Source organism: Pleurodeles waltl, chromosome 5 (genome assembly GCF_031143425.1).
Source record: "Pleurodeles waltl isolate 20211129_DDA chromosome 5, aPleWal1.hap1.20221129, whole genome shotgun sequence".
NCBI classification, from domain to species: Eukaryota; Metazoa; Chordata; class Amphibia; order Caudata; family Salamandridae; genus Pleurodeles; species Pleurodeles waltl.
Genome location: NC_090444.1, coordinates 1,294,303,713 through 1,294,316,211, shown reverse-complemented (window position 1 = coordinate 1,294,316,211; position 12,499 = coordinate 1,294,303,713). Strand labels below are relative to the sequence as shown.

The 12,499-nt window shown below is 48.2% G+C and overlaps 1 protein-coding gene across 1 annotated transcript in view; it reads left to right on the top strand.

Annotated features, from left to right (window-relative positions):
* The window catches only part of MMS22L (MMS22 like, DNA repair protein), a 426,716-nt gene that overhangs the window by 347,726 nt on the left and 66,491 nt on the right, over positions 1–12,499 (top strand). Inside the window, exons 20-21 of the mRNA XM_069235533.1 lie at positions 3,362–3,570; positions 3,864–4,030. Coding sequence (XP_069091634.1) covers positions 3,362–3,570; positions 3,864–4,030 — 376 coding nt within the window. The remainder of the gene's footprint in view (positions 1–3,361; positions 3,571–3,863; positions 4,031–12,499) is intronic.

The window sequence follows — 12,499 nt, the reverse complement described above, 5'->3', positions numbered from 1 at the left end:
GCCACCCTGCTTGGCCGAGTAAAAGCAAAGGCTGCGGAGCTGCCATGTCATCCTGCACGAGCAGCTTGTCTGTTTGAGTGTGTCTCTGCCCACACCAAGTGCAGGCAGAGTCCCTTCATTGCCCATTGTACAGGTCAGTCACCACTAAGACAGGCTTCCTATAGCCTAGGAGGCAGGATGCACTGTGTTATGAGTGAGGGCATATATGCAAGAGCATATATGACCCTGTGATAACATTTATAACTTAATGCTACAGCATGTGACCCGCGGTCCATAGGATAACATGGGCTGCCACCCGGGCAAACCCCAGATGTCCAGCCCCATGATGGTCTGACCGATTTCACCTATGTTTGGTGTTAAACGCCGTGCTTTTTAATCCTGAGCACGGTTCTTATTCCCAGGAATAGCTAGCATGTACCCTTGTGGTGTCCTTAGGGGATGCCCACCAAGTTGCCAGCTTTCTCTGGCCTTGGTGGGCTCCCTGAGCTATTAGCCGCCAAGGCAAGAGGCTGCTCTCCTGCTGGTTCTGTTAATACTTCCCCCAGGACAGAGACAAAGCACCTTGGCAGGAACGGGGTCACCCCTCCGCCCTGCCAGGATGGCTAGTGCTTATAGTAATCAAGGCGGTGAGCCTCAAATGCTTTAACTGCCCTTCATATGTAAACTTTTGTCCCCCACTCGAGCACGAAACCCTTCCTGCCCTGTCCAGGGTGACAAGCAAGAAGATTAGTTATGTAGGAGACGTACACCTCCTTGCTAGCTACACCTTTACGGTCACCAACAACAGGACTCTGCCGCAGTGCAATGAGAGGACACTTACGTGCCCTGAGGAGAATATATACTGGAACTGTGTGTTAGATGTGTGCAAGTGGGAAAAGCTCAGTGCCCCAGCAAGAGGGACTTGAGTGGACGACAGAAACCGAAGCAGACTCCCTTGACTGGTGGAACCAGTCACCTGCCACTTGCAGAAGAATCGTCATGCTGTGTCACAAGAGGTGCATTCCGTCGGGCCCTTCTTGAGTGAGCCCAAAGAAAATTTGTGACCTGAACCCCGGGATTTGTGGTGAGGCTTGCAGCAAGTTTCGAGCCTCTACACCACTCCTGTCAACCTCTAGCCAAGGAGGTACGCATGGATTGCTTTTGCCACTGCTAAGGCTTGATGGTCAACAGCCGGGTAACCGACCCATCACCGGACGTCACCAATTCCAGAGCAAATCGCAGCAATAGTGACCGATGTTGGTAACGACCCCACTGCTGAGATCCTGCATCCTGAAGAAGCCGACTTCAACTATGCGGCAAAGCATCTTTAGCTTGACTCTCCCGTGATTGACAGCTGCAAGGTCACCTCTGCACACGGAGCCTCCGGATGTGGTGGTGGAGTGCCAGCTGTAGAATCCATATTCTGGGACCCAAGAGGACTCTACTGTCCGAGAGTAGAGTGTAACTCCATCTCCAAGTGGTGCAGAGTGCTGCACCTTTGATTGACAGCACATGTGGTTTGCGGTCTTTTCTAAGGACAGCGAGGCTACCTCTGCACCGGTACTGTCTATAGAAACGTGGTCTAGGGACTCCTCAGCCCTTAACTCCAGTTGGGTTCCACAGAACTCACCTCTTAAGTGACTGATTGCACACTGTGCTTTCCCACATTGACTTCAATGGTATTTGTTTGACAACTAAGAGTGCATCTATTTTTAAACACTTTAAAAATCCACAACTCCAGTTGTATGTCAGATACAAAGTTCGCTTTTGTGTCTGAATTAAGATAAAAATGTGCTTAATTTTTAGGTTGAGCACGCAAGCGCTCTGACGTGTTGTAATTTATCTGTGGGCTTTTAACTGCACCCGCCGCATGCCCATCATTATCACTCATTGATTTTTCAAAAACCCTTCGTTATCCCGGGTAAATGCTTTGTTTTTCCCTCCTTGGGGCAGTTTTGTTACTGCCTTGGCCATCGACCCTGTTACATGGATAATTGCACGATTCTCTATACGTTTGTCTGCGAGCTAACTTCTTTTTCCTTTTGTGTCTCTCCTTCGCGCTCACCCTCTTGGTGGCCGTGGCACTTTGAATTGGCTTGCTTATGTCAACTGTTTTACTTTTCATTTTCAATTTATGTGGCAAGAAAAGTCCAGTTAGGAATTTACAACAGTAATAGCTCAAACTCGAGCAAACGCAAGACCCATTGAATTGCAAATGCTTGTTTTAAATTGGTGTTGGATTTCTTTTGAGTCTTGTCAATTACTTATTGTCCATGTTGGTTTTGTGAAATGCTTTACACATGTTCCTCGGAGTAGCCTGACTGCTCTTTGCCTCTCTGCCAGGACCTGGCTAAGGTTTGCTGGTGTGAAACCGAGGGCCACTTCTGGGTAATATGTTAGTATTACATGGTAAGTCATACCACATAATTCTGCCACCATGCTACAAGGGATAGACGTGGACATTGTAATGCTGTAAAAGTGTCTTAGATAAGTAGATAGTTCATGGTGTTTTTTTCTGGCAGCAGCACAGATTGAAGTAGAGCAGTCATTAAAACTACATGGATTTCTAGCTCTGGGTTCACAGTGCAACTGTCACCCTACCCTTTAACCTGCACCAAATATTCCTCTACAGTTATTTGCTTCTTCTCAAATGTATATCAATATCCATGCTATTTACTTGTAATGCTTCACATTAACCTATAACATTCTTTTAAAGCCAGGCCTAGTGGCATAACAGTGCTTGTTTATTACTGTTTGGAGGCCATGCTTGTGGTGGGCGTAGTAAAGTCATATTAACAGGGATTCAGGCACATGGACTGGGAAATTCCGATGATGGCAGAGGAACAAGACCTCTTAATGTTGAGTGTGACAAAAGGTATTTTTTATTAATGGGCTTGGACAGCTATCCACTTACACTGTACTAAGTTATACGTTCTTCTTTAAATCCTTGCATATCAGTTGTGATGTATTGTTTTACATTATATCGAATAAATGTTAAGTTTGTAAGGTAGATTTTGCTTTCTGTTTACCCCCCCCCCCCCCCCCGAAAAAAAACACGAAATGAAGTAGCTAGTGAGCCTCTCAATTTTCTCTGTAAAATCCGCGTCAGAAAAAAAAGCAGTGCACATTGCTCGCATGATTGTCCAGGGCATGCACGAATGGTTTGAAATAATGGTCCCGTTCAAAGTTTTGAAATCGTTGGTTTCATTTATTTCCGTGCTTTGTTCAGATGGTTCCTTCTTGGTATTGTGTTTTAGCTTCTCTGTCAACTTTGCCGTCAGCTCAGTTTACTATTCGTGAACAACCAAATGTACAAATAAAGAAGGGATGTTTCAAACGATGTTCTATTATAGACACCTCATTGCCTGAATTTCATTTCCAGGGCCTTTGTATTATTTCGCGCCAGTCCTCAAATCAAGGTGCTTACATAAAACAGCAGCTGAGGAGCATAATTCAGCAGTACTTAGGCCGGTTTCTACCTGCGTCGCCGTCTGGGTCAGGAGTAGGAAATCACCCAGTGCTCCTGGCTTTATGTGACCCCTCCAGTCTGCAAGCGTCACATCTGCGCAAGTCCACTTTGCAAGTCTTAAGGTACAGTGCATCCCCAGCAGTTCTACAGTTAAACAGCAATTGCTTTTGGTGCCTAGATTTAGCAGCTCTTGCAAGTGTTGAGGGTTGATTGATGTTTGAAGGTTCCTTCTGTTTCTTTTAAAACTGTAATTTCACAGTTACACGCCAGACTTTATTTTTAAGGCATTTAACAAAGAACTTAATTAAATCTGCTTTAAAAATAACAATTAACGATCACGCTGAAAGTGTTTACAATGTTGTTTCCTACGTAAGTGTTTAAAGATGACTGAGATAGTGTTTTTTTATCTTTTCAGTGACTATTACCTCCAGTTCAAAGGCCACGCGCCTCCGCCCCGCCTAGCTTCAGTGCTGGCTTTCATTGGTGATCTTCTGCAGCGCACGCAGGCCACTGAAGTTGGGGATGTAGAGCTGCTTCTCCCCGCTGTGTTGAAGTGCCTCGTGCTTGTCAATGAACCACAAGGTACGCCCAGACTAATATAGAATGAGTTGCAAAGCGGTGGCCGTTGCTTTATTGTACGTCATGCGTCCGTAATACGAGTAAGCCCTTATATTTAGTTCTTGAGTATTAAACATTTCGTTTATTTTAATTTTTATGAATCTATAGAGTGCGTCAAGTACTTAAACGATATAGTACTTAATTAAAAAAAAAAAAAAAACAATCTCATAATGGCAAGTGTAGACGGAAATGCCGGTGAATGCACATATTTTTAAGGTGAGAAAGTAAGATGCTCAGAGTAATAATTGAGCAACAGGCACGCAGAACATGCCAGATTTTGAATGTAGAAGAATAGAAATGAGATTGAGCACGATGATTAATCTCTAGCTGTGGAAATAAAGTTTACAAACAGGAATGTGAATTGTGATCAAAGGTAAGCTAGTACATTCCACGAACATATTTATAGATAAAACAAAGAAGCACATGTTGAAGGTACGCAGCAGACAAGCCAACAAAAAGAAGTAAGAGAGGGTAGTATGTCAGTGACATGCATAAGCGTGGTCTGTAGATGAATGACGTAGTTAAACAACATTGAATGATAATGCATGGTCTGGAAGTCTATGGCACAGCGTAAAGTAATATTCAGAAGGAAATGAGCAAGATTGTGAATACTATTTTATCTGATAGAGACTTCTAGCCGCAGATTGCTTACCTTTGAATTCTCCCCAGGCATCAGACTGGATCCAGAAGATTTTTAGTGAGCAGTACCCCTGCGTAGTGGTAGGTGACGTCGGTCGGCTTTGCGTGGCAGTGTCGGCGAGGTCCACATTTGATGTGACGGCCACTTCACCTGCCGGGTCATGGTGCTGAAGGCTTAAAGGGATCAGTTCCTGAAGCTGCTAGCGGCGTGGCAGGTGACTCGACATCTTGTGACTCCCCTGGAAGTCTTGGTTGAGAGGAAGGTCCCGGGACCCTTCCAGAAGTTCCAAGTCCTCTTCCTCCCATTCAAGATCATTGGGACACTCGGGTAAGAGGCACAAAAAACACAAGAAGTCAAAGCTTGCTTCAACTTCTTATCGGCCAACACAACGGAAGGAACATCAGCGTTTGAAGCATGGTTCTTAGAAGCCTGCACCGGGGCCAAGAATGCGCTGCCTCAATTTTCCGGGAGCGACCCCTGCTCAAGTAAAGGAATTTTATGAGGCCATGCACCTCATTTTTGAGCAGCCCTACTCCTCCAGAGCACCTTCATGCCCCACAGGGTCAGAGAAGGTCCTATCTGGTTCCGCAAGGATGGCTCCAACCCGGCTCCGATGGGTCCCCATGATCGGATCATGGATCCGGGCCAGCGCCGGTCATGCCACTGCGACCTTCCTCGAAGTCAGTCAAACGCTGATGCTCCTGCCGCCCACTAGCATCGCCAGCTCCATTGTTATCACAGAATCTGACGTGGAGCTGGGTTGACTGAAGCAGATTATGGCGCAGACAGGACCCCTGGGTGCTAGGTTGGTGCCTGAGCCTTATTCTGAAGGGCTAGACCTCGGGGAGGAATGGGAGGAGTCACTGGATCTCTAGGAATACCAGCCTGTTGAACAAGATGCAGACTGGTGTGAGGAATGTGAGGAACTGGGTGATGCCAGCAGATTAGACACGTCTCCAGATACCGGCATGCTTTTTCCCCCCTACCATGGCTATGGAGGAGGGAACTACCTACGCTATGGTGATGCGGAGAGCGGCTGAGTTTCTTTGCCTTCAGTTGCCCTCAGTGGCAGTCAAGACTAACATCTTGACTTCCCCCTCTGAACTCCTGCTCCTGTTCAATGAAGCCCTCAATAACTTCCTTCTGGAACCTGGTCTAAACCCAGCATAGGGGCTCTAGTGAATAAGACGATTGCTCACAATCCTCACCATGCTCCAGGGGACCCAAACGTCCTCACCCAGTACCCTACCCAAGACAGCTTGGTGGTCCAAGCCACTACTTCAGATGGTGCGTTCCCTGCCACACCCCCAGACAGGGAATCCAAGAGACTGGACAGTTTAGGTGAGAAAATGTTTTCTTATGCCAGAATGCGGCCTCTATCCTGGATTTTGGTGAGACCGACTGAGGCTGCTAGGCCTTACAGCCTACTGCATCCTGCTGGTGATACATGCCAGATGGCATATGCATTGCTCTGCAGTGGGACCTGAAGTTCCAGTTTAGCACAGTGAATGCCTCCCTTACCTCTCTCCCCAGGTACTGCATATTATATCTGATAGAGACATCAAGTTGCAGATTCCTTACCTTGGAATTTGTCCCAGGCGTAATTCAGGATCCAGAGATATTTCTTGAGCAGTACCCCATGCACCATTAGATGGTGTCGATTGGCTCCACGTCCATTGTTGGTGTCATCCGCACCAGATATTATGCTGTGAGTGCTATATAGCAAAAAGAACAGTTGATGGATGGAATGTAGACCAAATCAAGCATTCACCCCCAGTCACAGATCTGGTTTTAATCCATCAGTTTTTTTTGCTCACCATACCATTCCAGTTTGGACTCAGCCATATTCAAATCAGTCTTGACCCTGTTCCATATGGGAACAGTCCAGCCCGAACTGCTAGGCCAGGTCCTCCCTGGACCAGAAACAAGCATCCTGGGACCTGTTTCAGGGTATCACCTCTCTTCAGCCAGGCCACCCAGAATCTGGTGGCATAGTGAGCAAGGGACCCACGACTGGCCATACCCTTCCCACTTGGGGCGACAATTGCAAAAACAACAGTTGATGGACGGAATTTAGACCAAATCAAACATTCACCCCCAGTCACAGATCTGGGTTTAATCCATCAGGTTTTTTTTGCTCACCATGCCAATCCAGTTTGGACCCAGAAGTTCGGGCTGAACTGTTCCCATGGGGAACAGCGTCAAGACTGATTTGCATATGGCTGGGTCCAAACTGGGGTAGCATGGTGAGCAAAAGAACAATGGGTTAAACCCAGATCTGTGACGGGGGGTGAGTGTTTGAAAAGTTTCAACACTCCATCCATCATCCTTTTGTGTTGATAAAGTTGCCCTGAGTGGGAAGAATATACCCAGACTTGGGTCCCTTGCTCACTGTGCCACTGGATTCAAGCTAGCCTAGCTGATGAAGGGTGATACCCTGAAACCAGTCTTAGGATGCTTGTTTCTGATCCAGGGAGGACATGGCATGGCAGTTCGGGTTGGACTGTTCCCATGAGGAACAGGGTCAAGACTGATTTGGACATGGCTGGGTCCAAACTGGGGTGGCATGGTGAGCAAAAGAACAATGGATTAAATCCAGATCTGTGACTGGGGGTGAGTGTTTGAAAAGTTTCAACACCCCATCTATCATCCTTTTGTGTTGCTAAAGTTGCCCTAATTGGGAAGGGTATTCCCAGACGTGGGTCCCTTGCTCACTGTGCCACTGGATTCTAGCTAGCCTAGCTGATGACGGGTGATACCCATATAGGCGCCACACCTGTGTGCTGACATCAGTTCTTTTCTTTCCGTGTCAGCCAGCACAGATCTGAAGAGAGCTACCCCCAGTCACTTTTTGACTGGACATTTTTGGACTTTTTGTTAATATTTTTTCATATTGATAACTCCTGGGACATTAAGGGATGTAATCTAGGAAGACCGGGTTGAAGCACTGCAGATCCTGTCATCTGGTGATGTTCATGATGGATCTGCATTTCATTTGCCTTTGGTGTTTGAAGCGTGACCATGACCCGAAGTCGTGCTCAGTTAGGAGGCCATGCATCTGAAGCCTTTGAAGGAGCGGTCCCTGAAGGTGATGGCGACCAGACACTCGACTCCATGTAAGTTGAGGTCCCGATCGAGAGAAAGGTCCCGGGAGCAGTCGCAGAATCCTCGATCGTCTTTGTCCCACTTCAAGTCCTCAGGACAATCGGGTAAGTCGTGGCACAAGAACAAGTTGAAGAAAGCAAATTGTTCTTCGACTTCACCTCGTCCATCGGCCGATGAGACGAGGGAGCAGGAGTGTTGTCGTTCTAGGCCTCCCTCTGTAGAACCTGTGCCTGGGCAAACTCCACACCTCCCTGAGTTTCCAGGAGCCCGAGTGACCCCTTCCCAACTCAGTTTTTTTTTATTTTTTTAGCCCATTTGTCTCATTTTTAGGCAGCGCATCTTCAGGCCCCACAGTGTTGGAAGGGGGCCCCTTTGGGTTTCACTCCGGCAGCTTCGGCTCCAAGGGGGTATGGTATGGAGTCGGTCGTACCACCTCAACCTTCTCCAGCGCAGATGCTCCCAGCGGTGCCCTCGCCCCCAGGCGATGCCGTCTCCATCCTTATTACCAACTCCGACACAGAGCCGATGGGCATCATATGATGTTGACTCTGGTGCCGACAGGTGCTTTGCCGCCTGTGTTGGATCCTGAGCCCCGTTCTTATGGGCTTGGTTATGGTGATGAATGGAAGGGGTTGCTGGACCCTTTGAAATACCAGCTCCAAGACCCTATGAACTGGCTATAGACTTGGGTGAAGCCAGTGGACTGGATACCTCCCCAGATACTGGCATTCTCTCTCCCTCTACTGTGGCTACAGAGGAGGGAGCTTCTTATTATATGGTGGTGCGAAGAGCAGCTGACCTTGAGTTGCCTTCAGTGGCAGTCAGGACTAACCTCCTTGCAGAGTTGCTTCACCCTGGAGCCTCATCCTCCGAACTCCTGCTCCCCTTCAGTGAAGACCTTACAGATGACCTACTGGGTACCTGGTCCAAACCCAGCACAGGGGGTTCTGTAAACAGGACAATTGCCCACCGCCATCACCCTGCTCCATGGGACAAGTTTCCTTATGCAACACCTTACCCCTGAAAGCTAGGTTATCCAAGCCTCCACCTCCCATGGCGTGTTCCCTTCCGCACGCCCGGATAGGGAAACCAAGAGGCTGCATGCAGTTGGGAAGAAAATATTTTCTTCTGCCAGCCTGGCATTGTGTGAACACCACATACCTTTTTGGGCCGTTACTCCAACACACTGGGATGCAGGTCCGCAAGTGCTTGCACGGGTCCCGGAGGAGGCCCGGGCAGTACTTTACCAAACAGTTGCTGATGGGAGAGGCGCAGCAAAGTTCACGATCTGATGTGTACTGTACTTGACCGGATCACTTGGTACTTCCCTGAGAGGAAGTTATGACTCTCTTGGCCAAGGGAGCCATCAATAGGATCCCTGTGCCAGAAGTCAGTTGTGGTTGCTATTCCTGCTAATTTTTGGTACCCAAAAAGGGAAAAGGCCTCCACCATATCCTAGACTATGGTCCCTTAATCCCTTCCTCAGGATGGAGAAGTTCAAACTGCTCACTCTGGCTCAGGTTATGTCGGCCCTGGACCCAGGACACTGGATGGTAGCATTGGTCTTGCAGGACGCTTATTTCCATATTCTCGTCTTGCCTGCCCACAGACATTACTTGCAGTTCCCGGTAGGCCACAAGCAATTTCAGTTCACCATGCCCCTTTTTGGCCTTACCAGTGCCCCTCAGGTGCTCACCAAGGTGATGATGGTGGTTGCATCTCATCTGCGCAGGTCAGAGGTTTCACTCTTCCCCTGGCTGTTGAAGGCGGGCTTACACCAGGCTGTTGTCTCCCACCTCCAGACTATGGTGGATCTCCTGCATTCACTGGGGTTCACTATAAACGTGCTAAAATCACACTGGACTCCCTCCCAGATGCTCCCTTTCATCAGAGCTGTTCTGGACACAGTGCAGTTTTGGGCTTATCGTCCTGAGTGACGGGTCCAGGATATTCAGGCAATGGTACTGATGTTTCAGCCTCTATCCTGGATTTCGGTGAGATAGACTCTGGGGTTGCTGGGCCTCATCTCCTTCTGCATCCTGCTGCTGACTCATGCCAGATGGCATATGCAGGCTCTGCAGTGGGACCTGAAGTTCCAGTGGGCACAGCATCAGAGGAATCTATCTGTCATGGTTCAGATCTTGGAGGAACCGGCACAAGATCTGCAGTGGTAGTTAACAAACTGCGGTTGGGTCAGAGGCATATTCCCTAACCAGATCTATCAGTAGTGACAGATGCGTCACTCCTGGGCTGGGGTGGCCATCTGGGAGATGTGGAGATCAGAGACATCTCGTCTCCGGTGGAGTCAGGCTCCACATCAACCTGTTGGAGCTCTGTGTGATCAGACTAGCATTAAAAGCATCTTTTCCCTCTCGGGCGGGGTGGGGTCGTGGACTCTTTGTCGGGAGGCTCTGCGCCTCTTGACGTGGCTGTAACAACAGAGTATTTTCCTGGTGGTTGAAGATCTGGTAGGCTCCCAGAACGCAAGACCAGACAAACTCAGCCAGAAGTGCTTAGTCAATCATGAGCGGTGTCTCCATCCGGGGGAGGTATGGTGAAGGGTGTAAGGGTTAGGTACGTTTGCCTCTGCAGAGAACACGCAATGTCAGCAGTATTGCGCATTGAAGTTTCCAAGTAGGCAGTCTCTCTGCGACACTTTTCATCTTGAGTGGAACTCAGGTCTCCTGTATGCCTTTCCCGCCCATACCGCTTCTATCCAGAGTTCTCAGGAAGATCAAGAACGATCGGTCCCAGGTCCTCTTTGTGACTGTGGACTGGGCATGGAGAGTCTGGTATCCTGAGCTACTGGGCATGGCCATCGATCCTCCGATCAGACTGCCCCTTTGGGAGGATCTTCTGTTGCAGCAGCAGGGGAAGGGTACTCCACCTGAACCTGTCCAGTTTCTGCCTTCTTGCATGGAGATTGAGCGGCAACAGTTGACAGCTCTTGGCCTTCTGCCCGAAGTCTGTAATTTGATCTTGGCAGGCAGGCAGGCAGGCATTCCTTCACCAAAACGGTATACGCCTGTCATTGGAATACATTTGTGGCATGGTGCACAGACAAGTCTGTTGATCTTCTTTCTGCCCCTCTGTCCGAGGTCTTATTGTTTATCCTTTCTCTGGCCCATCAGGGCTCTGCTATGGGCACTCTCAAAAGTTATTTACCTGCTATTTCTTCGTTTTTTAGGTTGCCTGATCAACCTTTTTGTTTAAGCTCCCTATGGCTACTAGGTTTGTCAAAGGTCTTAATCACATGTTTCCTCCATCCCCATTCATTATGCCCCAGTGGGATGTGAATTTGATTTTGACATTCCTGATGTGCGCTCTTTTTGAGCCTCCCCACAATTGTCCTGTCAGGCTTTTCACCCTGAAAACAGCCTTCCTTGTGGCACTGTAATTTAAGACACCCTACCTTTCCATCTATCCTGGACAAAGTAGTGCTTAGCACTAGGGCTTCCTTTTTGCCAAAAGTGGTTACGCCCTTTCATGTAGGCAAATCCATCCCCTTACTTAATTGTTACGCTCCCCCACATCCTTCTAAGAAAGAGAAGAGAGTCCACCACCGAGACCCAAAAAGAGCATTGTCGTTAGTAAAAAGAGTTTGGGGTGGGCGATCAACTCTTTGTAGGCTATGTGGGTGCAAAAAAAAAGTCAGCCAGTGCAGATGCGGACCCTCTCTCGATGAGTCGTACTCTGCATTAAAATCTGCTGCGCACTGGCCAAGAAGCAACCCCCTGAAGGCTTGCTTGCTCATTCTACCAGAGCTACAGCAGTGACCATTGCGTTTGCAGTCCTTGACATCTATCAGGTGGCAACGTGGTCATCTCTACACACGTTTACCTAACACTTCTGTCTGGACAGTCAGGTCTGTAGGGATGGGTACTGTGCCTGTTCTGTCCTGCAAAACTTTCTAGTATGATCTTAGTTTGCAGACCCTCCTCCAGGGATGGTATTGCTTGGGTGTCATGTCTAAGGTAAGGAATCTGCAACTACATGTCTCTATCAGGTGGATAAGTTACTTACCTTCAGTAACACCTTATCTGGTAAAGATCATATTTAGTTGTAGATTCCTTACAGACCCACCCATCCTCCCCACTCTGCGAACTGATTTCTAGGGATAGGGACTTCCTATCAGGGTCTTAATTTTGACGGATCAGTGGTCCGTGTTCTTCATGGCTCTGCGCTTCTGGCTTGGAAAGTCGAGAAAAGGAAGTGACGACAATGCACCGGGATGGTACCTATATAGGACCCGTGATGTCATATCCGGCACGGCAAACAATGAATGCAGACGATCAACACGACCTAACGGCGCACCGGGGTACTGCTTGAGAAAAATCTCCGGATCCAGACTGACACCTGGGGGAAATTCTAAAGTAAGGAATCTGCAACGAGATATTGTCTATACCAGATAAGCTGTTACTGAAGGTAACTTGCCCATTTAGATAAGACCGATCACGCCTATTGGCCCTAAGTTTGAAAAAGCAGTTTAGATTGATAACACCAGAATTATGCACATAGATTCAGCTCAGATATCATCATGATTCGATGGCGTTCAGAAACTTAGTAGCATACATTAGATTTATTGCATTCATTCATTACTATGGGACCTCCTGGACTCCACCGGACGTCGCCTTCATCACTGAGACCTGGATGAACGCCTCTTCGGCCCCCGACATCGCCATAGCCAT